Here is a 20,747-nt window from a genome sequence, read left to right as displayed (position 1 = left end):
TTATGGAGAGAACATACTCATGTTTCCTATGTCTCCAGAGTCACTGGAGCACAAGTCTGTGATTCTCATTATATGAACAAGATGTTCTTAATGTTGATAATGCCTTTTCTTCCCAGTATACTTGTAAGGGTTGGGTATAACACATGGAGTCTCTTCTGCTTTACTTATTAGCATGGGTAAATTTGCATTTTTCTTTAAAATTTCTAATCTAATGTAGCTGGCATTCGGTTCAAGCAAAGACATATAAAGAGTTCAGTCAGTGTTCTAGGCTTAGCTTCACATTATTTTTTACAATAACATTGTGGCAGAAGGACAGACTAGTCCCTTACTTGGCACATGTTAATGAAAGAGAACATGAGGTGGTTATTATGGCTGGTGGAGATACTGCCCTCCCTTGCTGGTGGAAGCAGTACAGCTCTCCTGGAGTTTGAGAGCTGTCTTCTGCAGCACCTGAGCATCTGCACAATTACTATGCATCATGGATCTGGAAAGAATTTTCTGACACTACTACTGCTGCTAGTGTGATCTTACTTCTGTTTTTATATTGTTAGCTTTTCATATCCATGTTCTTACTCCTCTGTCTCCACTTTCTTGTCTTCCAGTGTCTTCCTAAGGAAGACATTACTTTTGCTACATTTTTAAATTATTTGAGCCCTTCTTAAAGTGATTGATCAGTGAAATTTTCAGCACCTTAACTTTCATATAGCAACCTTAACTGATGACAGAGAAATGTCTCATTATGATATTGTACTTCATACAATAGTCAGAGGAAATAAGTGGTGCCCCTGTTAAGCTGAAATTCCTATTACAGATGAATTGGATAGGAGATAGTTTGATACTTTATATGGTAGTAGCTCTCTCACTGTCTAGTATATATAGGTCACTGCTGTCTAGTGTATATAGATCATGGAGACAGGAAGCAGATATGGAGCAGCAGCAACAGCAAGGACTGCACAAGTGGCTGGTCTCCATTTGAGTTCAATTATGACCACCAGATTAGTCAGGGATGTTCTCCCCTCTTTTAGGGGTGGAGACTGAAGCTGCACACCTACCTGATACAGCATTACTTGTGTGGTGTCATTCTCTGTGCTTCTCTGCTAGTGTCTGCTAAGGCTTGGCCTTTATCCCCATCCATTATTTTACAGGTGATCCCATGTTCTTTATGGCTTTCACTGTATCTCTTACTAGCTCTTTTTTCTTGGCCATCTGAAACTTCTCTGAGGACAGAGCTCCCAAATAAAACTCAGTAATGTATCTAGTGAGCCAGAGTAATGGCATGCTCTGGCTTCTTTCCCTAAATAACCCGTTGTATGAGCCTGCAGTAAACTCTCCTTCAGTTGTTACTGCAGAGAGCACTACATGTCTGTGGCACGAGTGCTTTCAGGGAGAAATCCCCTGTGTATGCGTGACAGCACATTGCCCAGAACACTGAAGTTGTGACCTCAAGCACTACTGCTCACTATTTGGTACATAAATTAATAAGAGTCTTTCTTCCATGTATCAAGATGTATAACCTTGGTGCCTGTTTTTTCCTTCTGCACTGAAGCTCTCATCAACCAGCTCATTCTTCCTTTGTAGGTATTCTCTTTCCCTTCATTATTCAAGTTGTAATATTTTCCTCCTAAAATAACACAATTTCATTCTTCTTCCTTATGGTTCCTGGCTCTAATATTGCTTACCCTGTGGTGCACACATGCATGTGAAATCATCTTTACTTGTTTGTTTTCTCACCATTTCAATGTCCCAGCTATCACAATGCTTCCATCTTTTTGTATCCACTTTGAGCTCTCCAACCTTCACAAAACTCCATCATGCTTCTTAGTATCTCATAAAACTCAACCCATTTGCATCCTGTCTCTTGAAGCCCTCTGTTCTCCCTGATTTATGCACTCCCCTATGCTTTGTCACGCTTCTGTTTTTTTCTCCTAAAGATAATTAATGGCTTTCTTATTCCTGTTCTCTGCTGGTCCTGTCCTATCTCAATAAGACTATTCTAAAACTCACCCAACAAACTTACTTCTTCTCCACAGGCCCTTCTGGCAGAAATGAGCTTCTCCAAACTAGCCTCCTCATCTACTCTGGGAACCTGAATGCTCCTTGCTAAAATCCATTTACATATAGGACAATTTTACTTTCTTTTTAAAAAATCTTTGTAATTTGTTACTTGCCATATGAAGTCCTGACTAAACAATTGCTTTCTCTAACTGTCCTGTGCTGCAGAGCCTCTTAACAAGAATGCATGCACTGTTTCACCTCTCCCTGCTGCCTACAAAATGACACGGCTGTGCTTAGCTGCTGCCTGCCTTTAATTCAACTGAGCTGGAAATTCTGGTGCAGCCTGAGCAACCTGGCTCTTGCCAAGTCCTGTGTTTTAAGCCCCACCTTTCATTTGCCCTTAGCAACTGCATCCACTTCAAACCTGATGGTGCTACTGCCTCTCTGCCAAGATGAACTTTGCCAGCTCTTTGGTTTTCCCCTCACCTGCTTCACCTGCCAGATTAGGGGTCAGAGAGAAAATAAAGGAGGATGCAGGAGAATTTGCTGTCTCATTAGAAGCAGCAGCCTAATGCAGTTGAATTGCACCTCTCATGTCTGTGGTCTGAAGGTTGTGGGTAACTTGTGCCTGACCTGATGCACACCCTTGTCACACAGCTGGAGATGCTGGTCTCACCTGTGGCAATTTTGAGACGTCATCAGAGAGACACGGCAGCATGCACAGGGAGCAGGATCTGTTCGTAAGGGTCTGCGAGTGAAGTTTTGGTAAAAGATTCAGTATGTGTTGAAATGAAACACTATTATTCTTTTTTTTTTTTTGTTTTGTTTTGTTTTGTTTTGTTTTTTTACAGCACACAACCTGTAACTTATACTTCGTCAAGAATTTCAGACACCTGGGGAGGTTAGTGTAAGTATTACAATAACTCAGGAAGGATTAATTGAGAATGCACACCATTTTGTGAGGTGTTAGGTCAGGATTAAATGCTCTTTACTGTGGAGTCACATTTTATTACAACTTTCTTATGTTCAGAACACATAGAAAAGAAAGCATGTCACCTATTTACAATCACTACACATTTACATTATATTATTTACAGATAATGAATTTAGTAACATATATGAGCAGAAAATATAGCAAATATCAATAAGAAACTGTACAGGGCTTAATCTCATGTCCTTTACTGTAGTTGCATTTCACTGTAATAATAAATACAGTTCTATATTTACACATTTTACTTTAAAAATCTATTAAATGAATTTTAACAATTTCAAGTTTAAAATATCTGATCAAAATATTTCAAACGTGCTTATAAAAATAAGACACAAAGCCTTTAGGACCTTCTGCAAGCTATAAAAGTTCTGATAAAAGAAGCTTTCTTTAACTAGTCTTTAGAATTATAACATTATTTTGCTTCTCAAATTTCTTTACAAACTTCTTAAATATAGCAAGCTGAAAGGAACTTCACTGACATCCAGCAGAGCAGCACAGATGGACCCCAGTTAAATTAAAGCTAAGTAAACATGGTAATAGGTATTGTGCAATGGTTGACTGATCCTCTGTTTAACCCAAAGTGGTTTCAGGCATCATTTCTGCAGCTGTGTGCTGCACTGCTTCAAAAGCCACAACAGATAAGGATTAAGATAAGTACCCAGCTGACTTTATCATACACAATTCCAGAACTGGTTCATTTCTTTTCCCTGAAGGATGAATATGTCAGCCAAAGTCAACTGATGCCATCTGTAACTGCAAAACTAAAAATACGCCAGTGTGAATGGACAAGAAAATCAAGGCATATGCATTGTTGGCAGCAAATTCTTCATTGTGAAAATCCATCCTTGGAGTCCCAGGAATTTTTATATACAGGAACAGATGAACAACAGAGATCATCTGTAACTGATTACCTTAATTGCTGGGCCTAGCCTAACCTTCGTGATGTTAAAAAATTAGTCTCATTCACCTGGAGGCTGAGTGGTCATTAACTGAGCAGTGAGTACTGGGTTATTAAATGTTACTCCTCAGGGAGCTCTTTCTAACAACAACAAAAGCTAAATTTGTGCATTTTTCTGTCTTAAATGATCAGCTTACTTAAGCAAAAGGTGCCAGCTCTGAGAAAAGAATACTGGAATATTCCCTGATGACTTGGACAAGGTCAAAGAATTATATTCTAGGTGGCTCTGTTTGAGATATTTAAACAGTAGACTTGGCAAGGACGTGAAGTCTCTTCTTTCTAACTGGGATGCTTCTGATGTGTAAACATACATGCCTTGATTCAGCAAAGTATTAACAGATTCAAAGTCAGAGAACTCTGTTAATCTAATCAAGCCTTTTCCTAAACTGAAGCCATCAGAAGTCCCTGAATTTCAACAGCTGCTCCAGTATCTTTTTTGGCCATATATCCAATATGAATTTAGAGATTTTTGGTGACAGATAATTTCACTAGCTAATGACCATCTCTATCAACAACTTGCACCTTTATTTCTATGATGCTTATCCCTAATGTCAATTTCCAGTTGACCTTACCAGATTCTTCTCCTCTCAGATGAGTAGTCCTCTGCCTTCAAACTTCTGTATCCCAGAAGCAGCTACTTATAAACTGTGATGAAATCACTTATTTTTTAAGTTCCTTTAAATTTGATATTCATATCCTTTTCAATTTCACAATGTTCTTTCCAGCATGCAAATGTAATAAGTGTTTGAAATATCCCAGGAGTGCTTGCATCAGTGCTAAGACAGATCACACAACCTCTTCACTCCTACTTGATATTGCCTTAGCTAAGGATGTTGGCTATCCTTATCCAAAAGGACCCAGTGACCTCTAAATCTTCAACTGACTAGTGACTATGAACTAGCAGCTTTCTAGAATCACTGTTTCATGAGACAGACCTCATTCCATGAGCAGGACTACAGTTTTTATTCCTGTACAAACTACCTTAAATGAATGTTTCTGTCTGAGTGCCTTTGGTATCCTTTAATAGTTCTCAGCATGCCAATTTTTTTATATCAATGACTTTCTATTTAGTATTTTCCACCTTCAAATTATATGAGTCATCTGCCAATTTTATCGTCAGTAAATCTGGAAGTAATTCTACCAGCATGAAAGCAATTCAGGACCAAACTGTGCAGAACCTCATTAGAAAAATACCCATGTGACAATGCCTTGCCATTTACAATTACATTTTAAATGCTTAACAGGATTTTGACTACCTTCTTTCACATCATGCTAATTTTTAGCTTTCGCTGACAATTAAAAATGCTTTGTCAAGTTAGATGACTTCCAAAATCCAAACCCAATGCCAGTTAAACCATTTAATCGGCTTTATCAAACATGGAACTTCATCAAAGGGTATTCTGCAGAAACCTTTAGGACTTCAACAGGATTACTCTTCCATTTAGATACATTGCTGAACAAAGGCCATACACAGATGCTTATAAAAACAACCATGGCACTGAAAAATTATTATTAAAACCAAATTGCAATAAACACGAAAAAAAAATAACCCAACCCCTGAAAACATCAGGTGATGCTTTGAAAAAATGTTACAAATTTAATATGCTATTTTTGCTCTTGACCAACTGATGCCCTTTCTGAGTAGTGCTACTTTAAAAGAGAACAGCCGATACAACTGCACAAACTTCAACAGCTTTCATTTCCTCTCTTCATCCCAGCATTCTGGGAGCAGGCTGAGCAGTCTCAAGTATTGGATTTTCAGCCTGTTGCAAGTTTTGTCATTGTCTGTTTTCTGATGCGTGTAACAATAATTTAGAGGCAGTCTCTAAACTCGTATGCACACATCCACGCTTACTTTTGGGATTAAACTTCTGTAAACAAAGATATTTTCTGTACTGCTACTGCAACTAGCGACAGGGAACAAATGCAACTGACGAAAGATTGCAGCCTTCTGTCATTTGATAAGATGGTGGCATTAATGAACTGCTGGTGGGCATGTCATATGATATGCTGGCACTCGTGAAGGTTACCAATGCTTGTGTTGAGTCACAAGACTGTTTTTCTATGTCTTCTGAATTCACAGAGATCAGACTAGCATGTTTTGATCTCCTCCACATCAAAGTTTGCTTTCGCAGACTTCCCAAATCCTCCTTAAAATGTGGATTGAAAAGTATATAGAGCAGTGGGTTTAGACATGCTGGCAATGGGACAATCACTAGAAGTACTGACTTAATCACTTCTGGGCTGATAAAAGTGAGGTTTAGTAAGGAGGAAAAAGATAAGAAGGCCACAGGGCAATACAGAATGCAATTAGTAAAAAGTAGCAGGGCTATATGTTTGACCATGGAGCAATCCCAAATGTTGTCTAGTTCTCCCTTTTCTAAACTACAGTAGAGCTTTGTATAAGCAACAGTCATTACCAGAAAACAAAGGGAGTTGAGCAGTACCAGTGCTACCATGTAGCCCATAGCAGTGGACTCTCCAAATGGGAGTGGCAAACAAAGCGGAGAAACCCCATACTCGCTTCCAGTGAGGAGGGGTATCACTGCAATGATTAGTGCCAACATAAAGCAAAAGGAAATGGCAATTTTTACACTGGCAATGGAGGATTTTGTTTCAAATTTTGAAGCATGCTTTACAGAGAATGCTCGTTCGAGTGCAGCTAGGGTGAGGAGGAATATGGAAGCCTCTGAAGCAAAAATGGAGAGAAGGCCTGTTATTTGGCAACCAATTCCACTTTCCCACTGTGCTCCGTACCGAGCAAAGCTACCAAAAGTGGATGCATCCACGCTAGCCAGCACTCCGCTGGCCACACCCATTAAGGCATTTACAATAGCTATTAAACCAATCAGAAGTTTTATGGAGGACATATACAATGAAGATCTGAAAACTGTAGCAGACACCAGTGCATTGCAAGTAAAGGTCAAACCCACTATGGTCCACACTCCAATTCTGATCAGCCAGCTACCAAACAGATGCTCACATGGTTTGAAGGGACCTGAAATGACAAAATAAAAGGGTAAGGGGAACCTAAGTAAACCAAAAAAACCTCGTGCTTTCTAAGACACTAAGTTCATGCTTCTTGCAGATTCTCAGCACAGCCAAACAGTGGATGTTAGTCTAAAAAGTGAGCTGGAAATCTGCTCTTTCTTTGGAGTAATCTGAGACTTTGATAACATGCTGCTAAATGTGTGATGCATGTTGCATTACTGGTGCATGTAAGTCTTTGTCCTTCATCATGAGTAGTCTGTGAGTTTCTTTTTGTGCCTGGCAGTACTGCTGTGAGTGTCAACTCCTGTAGTTTCAAGAAATCCTGTGATGTTTGTCAGCATGTGAAAAAAGCTGAGAACGTTGCCTCTCACTAAATGAGAACAGGTTCCTAATGAGTCCTAGTGAAGTGTGATGGAATGAGTACAAACAGATGTACTTTGGCTACCTTATAACATGTCATTACACAGTCCAAGAAAATTGTGTCTCTCTTTGCATCTCTCTTAGGGTTGCTGTCTGGCAGTTTCATACCTGGAGAAGGTGAGCATTGCACTGAATGATGGGATTTCAAATCTTCTTCAAAGTCAAGAAAAAAGTCCTCAAAATCACGTTCATCTATAGGGGAGAAAATACCCAGAATTGTTACTGCAATGTTCAGAAGAGTTTTCTTAGTAAAAGTTGCAAAAACGCCTGTGGTATTTAAGGCCTGGTCTTGTCCCTTTGCCTGCCAAACTGTGAGCAGAAGCAGACATATGCCTACTCAGTTTTAAATTAGTGTACTTGGGATTATTTTAAAAGTTGTCATCTTTACTTCTCTGAAAATAATCACTTACAGGTACATTCTCTATTGCCTAATTTGCAGTGTGATGATTGCCTAGGAAGGAGTTTAAAATATGCATTCTGCTGTTGTGCCATGCTACTAAGAATTAATAAAGTTTTCTGTGTTTTTTATGTCATGACTCTACCACGTATTCTTGGCTCAATTCTTGCTGAACTCTGAGACTGGTTTGCAAGAGCAGAGATAGCACAGAAAGCAACAGGGTCGTATAAATGTATGTGTGCTCCTACACAGCAGATCAAGTAACAGATCTAGTGCTGAAGGGGAAGAAAAATATAGTCTTGTGTCCTAGAGAACAAATGCGCTCTCTGGAAACCCTGGTTATGTGCATAGACTGGGGAATAAGATGCTGAAGAGCAGCCCTGCAGAAAGGGACCTGGGGGTCCTGGTTGATGGCAAGTTGAACATGAATCAGCGGTGCCCTGGCAGCCAGGAGGGCCTCTGTGTCCTGGGGGGCTTCAGGCACAGCATCACCATCTGGGCAAGGGAGGGGATTGTCCCCTCTGCTCTGCACTGGGGAGGCCTCACCTCGAGTGCTGGCGGCAGTTTTGGGTGTCACAATATAAGAAAGATATACATCTATTGGAGACTGTCCAAAGGAGGGCTATGAGGATGATGAAGGGTCTGGAGGAGAAGGTGTATGAGAAGCAGCTGAGGTTACTTGGTTTGTTCAGCCTGAAGAAGAGGAGACTGAGAGGAGACCTCATTCGAGTCTTCAACATCCTCATGAGGGGAAGCAGAGGGGCAGGTAAAAAACTCTTCCTCTCATGATCAAGACTCAAGGAAATGTCATGAAGCTGAGTCAGGGGAGGTTTGGGCTGGATATCAAGAAAAGGTTCTTCACCCAGAGGGTGGTTGGGCACTGGAACAAGCTCCCCAGGGAAGCGGTCACAGCACCAAGGCTGTCAAGAGTTCAAGAAGTGCTTGGACAATGCACATGGCGTGACTGTTGGGGCTGTCCTGTGCAGGGTCAGGAGATGAATTTGATGATCCTTGTGGGTCCCTTCCAACTCAGCATATTCCATGATTCTATGAAAAAATATGCCAAAGTAGCCACATACTTTGGCTATGACTCATCCTGAAGTGTGTGGGTAAGCCAAGGATGTGTTCCATTCTGAGGCTGGCAAGAAACTACATCTCTGCTGGCCTGCTCTCATATGGAGTTACATACCAGCTGAACTACCCTGTCTCTCATATAAAGGCAAGATTTAATTTACCCCATTACTATAGCTATTATTTGGATGAAAAGATGAGTGCATGAGTGACTGAGATTTTTGAATGGCAGACCTAAAATAATGAGTTTGCTAAGCACAGGAATGCTTAAATAACATTACTGGGCAAGAGGGAGGGAGAGGCCACCTCTGTGACTGTAAAGAGTATTGGATTTATTTAACATCACAGGTTGCTCCCAGCCTTCAGGCAGACCTAAAAGCCTAAGATGATGGTTACCTTGAATTTGTAACAGTCCAGCATCCTTTCTATGAAAGTCATCAATGCTGCTATTCTCATCTTTGCTCCACTGGCTGGAGATTCTGTAGTGGTTCTCACAAGCTCCAAAGGCACAGCACTGATAAGCATAAGGCATTTCCATAACCCTGCAGAAGAATAAGGAAGCATGCCATGATACTGGTTAAGCACCAGAGTTACTGGATTGTACCGCTCCTCTACAGTTAGCACAAAGGAAAGTAAAACTATCTCCGGGTAAAAATCCATCATGATAATACAAAATGAGGATTCACAAATAAAAATTCCTCATCAGAAATGCCGATGGTTTTTAGGAAAGACACAATGAAGTTTTCTTACGTGTTTTCATAGGAGACATGAAAGTGGGAGATCTGTGTCTTGCTGTTGAGTGAATGTTACTCAGAGTTGTATTTCTATTTTTATGATTATCAATGACTTTACTGTGTAAATCAACAGTTTCTCCAACAGTTACTTTCTACTTTCATAATGGTTTGTTTAAAAAAAAAAAAAAAAAACACATCCAAAGATAACAACCTGTCTACCGGGCAAAACCAAAACACTTCCCAAATTGAATTTCTCCACTTTAGGGAGAATGAGATCTTTTGGAAGTCAAGCTTTATTCACCTCTTTCCACATTCAAATCTTTTCACAGTAAGATGGCAAAAAGGAGATTGTTTCTTTGCAGAAGATCAAGACAGCAGTGTTCTAAACCAAAAGGTGAGTGAATCAGGCACTGTATGTGAAAATGGATGTCACTGAGAGAAAGGTTTTACTTTATTAATTGTCTTAAAAATGAGAACAGTCATTGCAGGACACAGGATACTAATTCTTAATTCTTTTTAGATCATGGTTATTCCTAACATAACATTGACATAACAATATATGTCAGTCAGTTCCAATCATTATGAAGGCTTCTGTTGTCAAAAAATTGCATATTTCTGGTATGCTGTGAATTTAATTCCTTTGGGAATGTGCAAGTTCTGGGGGAGCATAGAAGAGCTACTATCTGAGTTCTACAGACTACTTCTATTCCATAGATATATTTTATGCTTCGGAAGCAGAGAGATTTAATTTGCACAGTTCACCAATAGCACACAGTAAAACCTAACTACTCACCTTAATTCTGAAAGCCCAATAAACCAAAAAGTTCAAAGATAAAGAAGTGATTAGAAGTTATTCTGAGTTAACTTAAAAGGAATAAAGTAGAACTAGATCCTCCTATCAGATTACTTTCAACAGGTTAATGATGTAAATTAACATAATGAGTGTAATAAGCAACCTCTAACCCCCAGGAAATCAGAGAAACCAAGCTGAATCAGGCCCAGTGCCAACAAGACTTAAACTTGTGCACTAGCCAAAAGCTTGGTACAAAAGGAAACAAATGGAATGTTAAGTTCTAAAGTGATGTTTAAATTAGTGCATTTGGGGGCATTTAGATTCCATGCCCTTACACTTCTGTTGGAAATCAGCCACAATAATCTGTACCCTTGTACCCAATACAAAATTTTTATGGTGTTCAATAACAGTTCAAGAGAACCAAGATCTAGCTGTCAAGCAACCTCAGGCCAGCAGATTTAAGTATTTAATTTCTAACTCATTCATCTGCATGCCATCTTTTAACATGAGATTATCTTGATTAAACATTTTTGAACGCATTTCCCAGAAGCCCTTCTTAAATAAACTACTATTAAACCCACCGATTACTAGACTAACCCATAGCTAATCATCTGGGATAAACCCAATCCCAATCCCCAAATAGAAATTTCCTTTTTATGGAAAAAAATTATCAAAAGTAACACTGACAGTTCTGTGAGGTGATCCCTGCAACTTGTGGCTTCAGACCTTTGGAAGGACATTGATATAGCTGGGGGAATGAACAGTTAATGGATATTTTAGGCACAAGAGACTAACAGAAATATATTCTATTCTCTGGTTATTCAAACAGCTCTATGTACTTAATAATGACAGATTTCCAGATGCTCTTGTGCTTCTACCAACCTGCTGGTCCGTCATACACTGGAAATGTGGATGTCCCACATTGTACTGGTCCACTACTTTGATGATGTAGCAAAAAACATTCATGGCTTTTAAATGATCTTTAAAGAGCAAGACTCCAATTCCTTATCCTTTCTGTAGGTATTTCTAGCATCCATTCTTAAATCTGAACAGTTTTTGTTTGTTTTTCCCCCTAGCCTGTGTTATTAGGATATACACATAATCCTTAAATTAGCAAATTGCTTAATCTGTGTGCAAAGCCCAACTGCACACAATGGCTGCAACCCAGAACACAGAGGACAAACCATACTTTGTGAAGTGGCTAATAAGTATCAGATCTTCTTGGTGACAGAGGAGCTTTTTGTCGCAAAAGCTACATTGAACACAAAAAAAAAAGAAAAAAAGAAGGAGCTCTCAGGCGTACAGTGCTGGAGGCAGTCCTTTTTATGGCTGGTGCTTATTTGATGTGGGTGATTAGATTTGGACTTTGTCAAATTAAACTCTTAGAAATACTGGCTAACTTTATTTTTATATACTCCTTATCTTACTAATGATATCTGTATCCTTGATAGTTTTTTTCCTCTATCAAGGAATGCCTCTTTTTTCTGTTTTTAGATTAAGCAGCAGAGAACACAAGGTCGTGTTTTCCCTCACAAAGGTGTGGAGTTAATGGTGAACAGGAAGGCACAGTTATGATGAATGGAGCCAAGCACTGAGTTCTTTTCAGCGCTGAATCAAAGCATCAGATAAAGAAGGAAGGAGTGGCTGGCAGCCTGACTTTGCTTCCTCAAGGCTTGCTGTAACAGGCTGGGCTCAGCTTTGTAGAGTGTCCTAGTGCTATTGCTGATGATGGGGAAAGGGATGCTCAGCTCTTTGATGTGTCTGTATTGATGAATTTAGATGAGTAGGAAGTTTTTATACAGGAATTTGTCTTTAATGTTGTAACCATTGGCTAGTTACAACAATTGCAAAAGGTGAAATTTCATTTTGTTTTAGATCTCTGTTCAAGTTTGGGGCTTTGTGCATTATCTGTGCAGTGATCCTGTGTGAAATCCCAACCTCATTTTGATTTATGGTAAAAGTCACACAGACTGTAGGTCAGGATTTTACCCTATTCTCTGCTGACTGGATATAATTTGTTCTTACAGATGTAATTGACTCTAGATATATTAATCATACTTTGAATACATTTTTTAAAAGAATTTAGTTTGACACATCCTTGTTAACAATTGTTACACCGAAATACACTGTACTTTCATTTGAGCAATGTACACCATTTTGCTGATGGGAAATTCATATAAAGTATAATTTGGAGAAAAGAATTTAAAAAATCTTAGTTATACATAATTCAGTTGAATAATGGATTTTTCTAGGATTACTGCAGCACCTCTTATGCCTCTAGGTCATGGTATATACATCATTACATACTTGCCAGGTTGGAAGTAATCCATTTTCTTGTGTGTACATTCTTTTAAAGAAACTTCAATTATTTTAGAATTGTCACCTGCATTTGGGCAAAGCCAGTGAGAGAAGAAAAAGTATGATATAAGCCCAGTCTCAACCAATCATGATTTTTATGGTACTTGTTCCTTGGCCTCTGAGACCTATCTCAAGATCTCCAATGTAAAAGAGACCACTAGTACTTTGAATGTTAACGTTATAGTTAACATAACGTGCAACATTTTCTTGCACTTGATGAAGTCATTGCCTAATCTCCTCTGAGACAAACTATCAATTTTGGGTTTATTAAGACTTTTAAGGCATTGTTTCCTAACCTTGGTACCATTTTTTGCAGCTCTTATCTCAGTTTGTATTAAAGAGCCATCACAGAATTGTTCTAGGGTGGATCCCTCCAGTGCTGTACACAGAGCTTTAATCAGCTCCACACTTCTATTCATCATTCCCTTATTGATAACTCCAAACACTTCAGTCCTTGTCATTACTGGTCACATATTGAACTGTCTGCCTGCTAAGACTCTTGGGCCTTTTCCAGAGCAAAAGGAAAATCCAGTGAAAACATAAGGATGGACTCTCTATCTTTGGAGATACTCAAAAGCTGTCTGGATGTGGTCCTGACCAACGGGCTCCAGGTGCCCCTGCCTGAGCAGGTGGTTGGACAAGACAGCCTCAAAGGTCCCTTGCAACCTCAACCACTCTGTGATTTTGTAACTATGTGCACACTGTTTAGTTGTTTCATATTTTCTGATACCAAACTTTTTACAGTAAAATGTAATAAAATATATGTTGCACTTAGCATCTTCTAATTAAAATATAAAAATGAAAGGCGAGTTAGGGGACACTCCCAAATACCCTGAAGTTAGAGACAAAATCCTCTTTGCTGTGACCCTGAAGTTAGTTCAGTTGGTTATAGCATGGTGCTAACAATGCCAAGGTCTTGGGTTCAATCCCCACATGGGCCATGGTCACCCAGTGACTGGCAGAGCTGCAAATGATCTTTAGAGGACGCTTCCTTCCCGTATTGCAGAGGACCCGCAGAAATTATTAGTATCAAAGTGTGTTAGTAATACTGGCAAAGTATTATCTGAATTTTAATCAAAAGATTACAGAAAAATCATGTTCAAACAAAAGAGGTCAAATCTTTTGGTCTTTCAGGTGTATATTCTTCCCTTGTATTTGCTGTGTTCTCATTACATATAATGGGAGTTCTGTAAGCACAGTCCAGTAGAAGAAGGACATATCACTAAGCTGCCAGTGATATTGTTTTAACAGCTTTTGAAACATATCACCAGGAAGCAGATGTGGCTCGTACTAAGCAAGTACTGGGGTTAATATTTCAAAACCTTCACAGTTTCTTCAGTTGAAAGTGAGCATAATAAAATAAGTCTATCATTTTTATCATATTTGCTTTACTTTTAATGGCACAGATCAAAGACTGACAGTACGAAGTAACATGCGTTACACACTGACACACCTTCCATTGCACATGAACACAAATGTGGCTTATTAGTTTTAATGATATACTCACTTGAGTTCTGGAAAATTTTCAGATGTTATCAAACTTTGTAGGGCATGATTTCCTGTTAATTTTAAATGAGTTAAACCATGTAGCCCAGTCACAGGAAAAGATGACAAAAGGTTGGATGACACATCCCTGCGTAACAGCAAATAAAAATCAGCTTATGGTTTTCATTTTTTTTTTAGCACTAGAAGTGTCACATTGGAAAAACAGGTTAAAGTTTTCTAACTCAATAAAAAATGCCTGTATTAAACAGAGGTCCAGTGAACGCAGCAAAGCTGCAGCACTGCTCAGGAGTACTCACCTTTATGTCTAGCAGAAAGCTAACAGTAACATCTAGCAGTTGGTTGGGACTCTGTTCCCAGATTTTGACTCCAAACATTCATACTGCCAGTTTTGAGACCAGCAAGTGAATTTAAAATCTTCTCACTTGACTGAATTCAAAGGAGCCAGAACAGCTTCCCACAATTTAAAAGGTTTAGTGGGATGCTACAGGGCATGGCTGCCCTGAAAGCTCCCCAAAGAGCAGGTCAGGTGTATGGGGAAGATGTGCATTTCAGGAAAGGACAGGTTTGGGCTGGAGGAGAGGGAGATGACATTTCCAAGCTGAGGTTTGTCTGACTGGCTGAGGGAAGACAGAGCAGATGAACACAGATACATAACTTGGGAAAAGTAAAACAGGTGAATGAAAAAGTGGTAAGTGATCAAGGAGATATTGCAAAGCTGTGAAAGAAGGGGAGTCCAGAGGTACTGTTTTCTACTTTGCGCTCTCTCTCCCCCATTTATTCAATGAGTCTTTTCAGTCCTCCTCAGAATTATCTACTCTGCAATATTCTAGATGGTCAACAGTCAAGGAGAAAGAAGTGGAATCTGATGCAGTTGAAATGCTTTTATGTCCAAGGCTGAACAGCAAAGTCTGGACTATACACTGAAATCTAAGGCCTAGGCATAAAATAAGGTAAATAAGGTATGTTGATGGACTGGGCTTCTACCTATCTGATTTAGTGTGTGTCTTGCACATAGCACCATTAAACACCAAAGGTGAAATTCAGGTCCTGCTGCAATGGTAAAAATGATTGAGTCGGACCAAGGTTAGAGACCAGCATTTCAGGAAACACTGGTACACTGTGTTACTGTCTGTGTGTTTGAGGGCTTTTTTCTTTAACCCCCTCTGACTGTCATATGTTATTGTCCAAAGCTACAATTTACTGCTCACCTCACAAGGTAGGTAAGCTCTCAGGAGGGCCCCAAAAGGGATATTATAGACAAAATTGTCTGTGTGGACATTTGTCAGTGCACCATTCAGAGAGCTTTGCACATCAACAGAAATGAATACTTCTCCGAATTTAGGCTTTTTAGCAGCTACCAAATTATCTGAGAGCAAATGCCCAGCATCATATCTTTGTGACAACCATACAGCACAATGACTCCAGGGGAATTTCTTTTCACATCTTCCCCATACAGCCAAAGCCTCAGGGATTCATATTAAAAAAGCATTACAGTGACAGTTGGAAGAATGAAAAAAATTAATAAGCACTGAGAAGTGCTTGTGAACAAAGCCTGCAAAAATGGCTGCTGATGTTTTGACCACTAACTGCTCTGGCTGCACTAACTAAAGAAGGAAAACTATTTCATCAGATGAGGAACAATGAAATAAAGACACATTCTGGAAAAAGTTATTTAATTTTTAATTCAATTCCTGAGGCCTGAAACACAACTAACAGGAAATATTTCCCACTGCTAAAACAGACTAAACTGCTAACAAATTGAATGAAAAGAGGCAGATGCACTGATAATCTTCATGGACCCCAAATCACACAGTGTTGGATGCAGCTTTGCTGTTATACCTACATGAATTGGGGAAGTACAAGAAAGCAGACATTTAGATATGGATTCAACAGACCAGATGATTAGAACAGAGAAACCCTTCATTTCTGCTGGGGCACCCAAGTTACTAGATTTTTGTATACTCTTGCAAGAAAAATGGTAAATTTGAATGTATAAGATATACAAATACTTACAGTTTGATCAGAGATGGTAAAGAGGAGAAGGCATTGGGGTGAATAATTTTAATTTTGTTCCAAGCTAAATCCCTACAAGAAAAGTGAGTAGAAAATTACATACCCACTGAGTGAATATGGAAGTTTTCAAACACTTGATTAGGAGGCCTAAATATAAAAAAGGTATTAATTACATGCCAATATTTTCAATAAGCTCCTGCATACCTCACAGTGCAAAGTATTTTTTTCATTTTTTAATTGTTAGTCAGCTGTGGTGCTATTAAACTGACAATTTAAAATGTCTTAATGCTCACCACAGCCCAAGGCTTTTCAATCTCCTTTACTGCCTCTTAAGACAGCAGAAAGAAGGGTGGGTTATATGGACTAAGTCTTCTAAAATATTCTCATGTGACTAAGAACAGCAAACCCATGGTCAATAGGCTTAACTTCCTAATCTCAATTTTCACCGCCCCTGAAAAGTCAAAAAGACTGAGAGCAACTCTTAAAAAAATGTATGGGTTCAATTCTGCAAAAAGTTACAACCATGAGTAATTTCTTGACAAAATTACTCCTCTAGCACGTGTCTGTGTGAAAACTGGAAACCTGCACGTGACTGGACTCTATGTCTTAAGATGATGTTCTCTGTATAAAGATTTCCCACTCTCTAGAGCTGATTATAACGTGAACCTGCCAACAGATACCAGCTCTGGCTCAGTAACTTTCTCCACCTCCATTAGAAACATTTAGAAATAACAGTTTTTATGGCTGTAAGCTTAAATATTTTAATTTGTTGCTGCAGATGCTAAACTTCACAATGTTTGCTCTCCTTTCACAGTTAAGAACTCAGGGCAAAAGACCATAGCAAGGAAAAACTGAAATAAGGATCTTTTGGGGTACATCATGAGCAGACATTGTATACCCCATATTTTTGAGAACCTGTGTGAATGTCTGCTAGGGGGTACTCACAGAGACCGAAGAGCAGCCAGCTGCCGAAACGTGTCTGCTTTAATTTCAGCGATTTCATTGTGATGCAAGTCACTGAAACAGCAATAAGAAACTCCTCAGTTTCAAAGATACTTGGAGGCACTTTGAGGTGTTTTAGATTGTGTTCATGATCCACTTCAGTAAAGTGTATCTGGGGTATGTCAAATCAGCCAGCAATAACCAAGTTAATTATACTCAAACACACATAGATGCTTCTTTTTAAGCTTCTTAGGGTGATTTGACACTTACATTTTCTGGAGTTTTTTACATGCAGTAAAACAGGGTAAATCTTCCAGCAGGTTATAAGACAGATCCCTGAATTATATGAGAAACAAACAGATTAACATCAAAGGCATGTTAAAAGAGAAATAGCTTTCATTGTGTACTTTCATGGTCAATTAAAAATAATTTGTTTTTATCCACAGTCACAGAAGAATAGAAGTGTACAAACTCACTTATTTCTCATCTGTCACATTTTGATTTCTAACTGAAGAGGAGAGAGGAGGTGAAAAGGCAAGATACATTAACTCCATATCCACATTTGCAATAATTCCTTGCATTGTCTGAAGATTTCCTGCCTGAATTGTAGAGTTCTGCTGAGTGTTTTACAGTAATGATATTGGCCACCTGGATTTATATCACAGACTTCATATTTATAATGTTTACATTCTGATAAATATTTAAACCATTTAAAATAATCTACTAAGCATATATACTCATATTTTTTCAGAGAAGATCCTGTATTTTTCTGGTAAGAATCACAATCAGCTTCGCACTCTACACTTTTAATTAAGCAGTATTGCCTCTGATCCTTAGACTGCTACATCTTAGAACTGAGGGAAATGGTCAAAAAAATATTGGAACTAACTTTGAAATCAATCACTACATGGGGGCAAAAAAAACCTTAAAAAGACTTGAGCCAAAACACAACAAATTACAGAATAACTGAAACATCTGGACTGATTTATAGTATAATATAACTAATCAAAACCAACTTCAGGCAATTTGCAGAAACTGAAGGGAAAAAAAAAAAAAGGAACCAAACACCAGCCCCCACCACCCAAGAGTCTCATCCAATATATATGTGTGTGTGTGTTGCTCAGGGAAACCTAAATGGGAAATTTGCTTGTGAAAAGAATAGAGAAAAAAAGCTTATGCCTAGAATTAGAAAAAAATGTCCTTTTTCACAGTTATCCAGTACTATCACATGAAAGAGTAATCACTTTTCACTTCTGAAATTCTTCTCACTTCTCCAATTCTCTAAAACTGGTTCATCACCACCTATTTAAATCCTTGGTAAAACTGCATTTTCACTGTTATTGTTCCAACAGGGGCATTTGGACTATTTTATATTTGATTTGTGGAAGGAGTGCAAGTACTGACTGTGTGTGCCTTTAAGGTATTCTACTCTGATTTTACTCTGTACAAAGGCAAACATTAACATGGTTGTGTTTTGGGAGGTTTTTTGTGTACAAAAAAAGGAGCACTGTGGTCCAAATCAGACATTACAGATGAGGATTCAAGTGAGGTAGAGGCTTTCAGGCCAAGGTAAAGGATGTTTTGTATGTCTGGCAGACAGTGGCTATTCTGTCATCCACAGGTTTATCACTTATTTCTTCTTAAAAATATGTTAACCAGCTTGAATGTTGTACATACTGACACTCCCTCCTCACACACTGAAAAAAAACCCTGAACTTGAGAGCAATCTCCCCTCAGTTTCTGTCAGAGTGCCAGGAAATATTTTACTTGTTTATTTTTAAGGTCTTTTTTTCCCACTTTCTTAATACATGAGGCTCCTGGCAGCAGCAGAGGGCAAGTGCTTTTGTTTCCTGTGTTGAGGTGCATTCCCAGATGTGCTGAGGGCAGCCTTTGGAGGACTGCTGGGACAGTGTTCTCACACACACCTTTACTGCAGGTGTGCTCACATCCAGGAAGCCTCTGTGTACATTAATCCACACTTGGAAGTGCTGGTGGCTGGGTAGGATGCACACATTGCCTTTCAAAGCAGTGTTTGCACTTGTGTTTGAGAGTGTATCTGAGCCAGGGAGCCCCTGCAAGGTCCTGGTCTCCAAGTAACTCGTGGGTTCAGTGCACCATTATCCTCCATGGCACAGCCAAAACTGATGTGCAAACCGAAATGGGACTTGGCAAGCTTGTTCCAATCTGGCAGCAATGGGGAAAGAGCAGCTCCTGAGTACTTGAAACTGATAAATCAGTTCCCTGCTCTTTTAAGAATCAGCTGTAATAATATAGGGTAATACTCAAAAATAAAAAATGTGAATTTCCATTGCACAGTCCTACTCTACTATGAACTCTGTAAGTTATTAATTGCTATATTATTTGTTTGTCCTCTGTTTTGAGGTTATTTATTGTTTTTGAATGATACAGGACATACTTAAACTTAATTCTGTGTGTAGACTTCTGGCAGCAGACTCTGTGTTTTATCATTCTGGAAATGATTATATTGAGTCCATTAACTAAAACTTAATTTTTTCTGGAAATGTTCTTGACATTCACTCTGGTATTCAAATAATGCATTATAATTAGTGCTATTTCAATGTTGGCCAGAGAATTAATACCAAATACATTCCTAGTGATGTAATACATAGAGGAAAGTGCTCTTGGCTCATTCTCAAAGAAGTGGACACAATGATTACTTTCCTTAGTGATTAAGCAAACTCCAAGGAAATTTCCAAGTTAAAATAATATTGAATATTTAGCATATTGAATATGCCCAACTATGTCAAGGAATAGTTTATTAAAATTTCAGTCAGCTACTTATGTCTGGTTGGGAAAGAAACTAAAAGAGGAGCGTAACTCATAACTGCAGTCCTTAGTTATATTTTCTATTCACTTCAATGAATTATTTGCCTTAGTGAGAAAAAAATTCCCAAAGTACTGTATGAGAGACAGAATGCATGAAAATAAGGTAGTTCTGTGTTTTTTCAAACAAAATCAAGAACCTTTTTATCCTTTCCTAAAAATATGCTAAGTAATCATCTTTCTCAACAATGTATGGGAAATCCTGATTGCTAAGTGGGTTGTAAAGTTTTTAAATAATGCAGTGGCCGGCTCCCTGAGGTGAATTCCTAGGAAGTAATGTGATACACAGAAATAGCAGTAATCAGGTAATTTTGAAATCACAATAGTTTCATTTGTCTTTTAATCTATTGCATTAATGTCATGTTAATAATCTTACTGAAACTTACAGCACTTGGAGATTAGGCAACTGGTCACAAGCCGATTTGGGGAGAGAGGTGATCTGTGCTCCTGTGAGTGTCCTGTTGAAAGAATTTATGAAAAAAAAGAACTTTATAAAGATTGAAAAACAAAAAAAATTGTTAGGACTTTTTTTACAATAAGTCAGCATAGAAGGAAATAAAACAAATCAAAAATACATCTCTAGCACTTACAAACTCTCCAGACTTGTAGTCCCTGTCAGATCAGGAAACTCTGTTAACTGTGAAGCACCATTTAAGGTCCTAGAATTAAAAACAAATAATTTCAATAAAATTATGGTGATGGATGTGTGGGACAACTCTAGTATTGCAATATAA

General features: G+C 38.6%; 1 protein-coding gene across 2 annotated transcripts in view; it reads right to left on the bottom strand.

Moving 5' to 3' along the window:
• Positions 1 to 2,973: 2,973 nt before the first annotated feature.
• The window catches only part of LGR5 (leucine rich repeat containing G protein-coupled receptor 5), an 89,279-nt gene continuing 71,505 nt past the window's right edge, over positions 2,974 to 20,747 (bottom strand). Inside the window, exons 10-18 of one of the 2 annotated variants that reach the window (XM_068999047.1) lie at positions 20,604 to 20,672; positions 20,400 to 20,471; positions 17,440 to 17,505; positions 17,173 to 17,244; positions 16,228 to 16,299; positions 14,216 to 14,341; positions 9,220 to 9,365; positions 7,464 to 7,547; positions 2,974 to 6,942 (exon numbers count right to left, since the gene is read on the bottom strand). In XM_068999047.1, the coding sequence (XP_068855148.1) occupies positions 5,852 to 6,942; positions 7,464 to 7,547; positions 9,220 to 9,365; positions 14,216 to 14,341; positions 16,228 to 16,299; positions 17,173 to 17,244; positions 17,440 to 17,505; positions 20,400 to 20,471; positions 20,604 to 20,672 (1,798 nt within the window). In that variant the 3' untranslated portion in view covers positions 2,974 to 5,851. The remainder of the gene's footprint in view (positions 6,943 to 7,463; positions 7,548 to 9,219; positions 9,366 to 14,215; positions 14,342 to 16,227; positions 16,300 to 17,172; positions 17,245 to 17,439; positions 17,506 to 20,399; positions 20,472 to 20,603; positions 20,673 to 20,747) is intronic. The other variant, XM_068999054.1, reaches the window with a different exon arrangement.

This window comes from Aphelocoma coerulescens, chromosome 1A (assembly GCF_041296385.1).
Source record: "Aphelocoma coerulescens isolate FSJ_1873_10779 chromosome 1A, UR_Acoe_1.0, whole genome shotgun sequence".
Taxonomy (NCBI): Eukaryota; Metazoa; Chordata; class Aves; order Passeriformes; family Corvidae; genus Aphelocoma; species Aphelocoma coerulescens.
The sequence above is the reverse complement of the archived record's forward strand: the minus strand, read 5'-3'. Positions and strand labels throughout refer to the sequence as shown.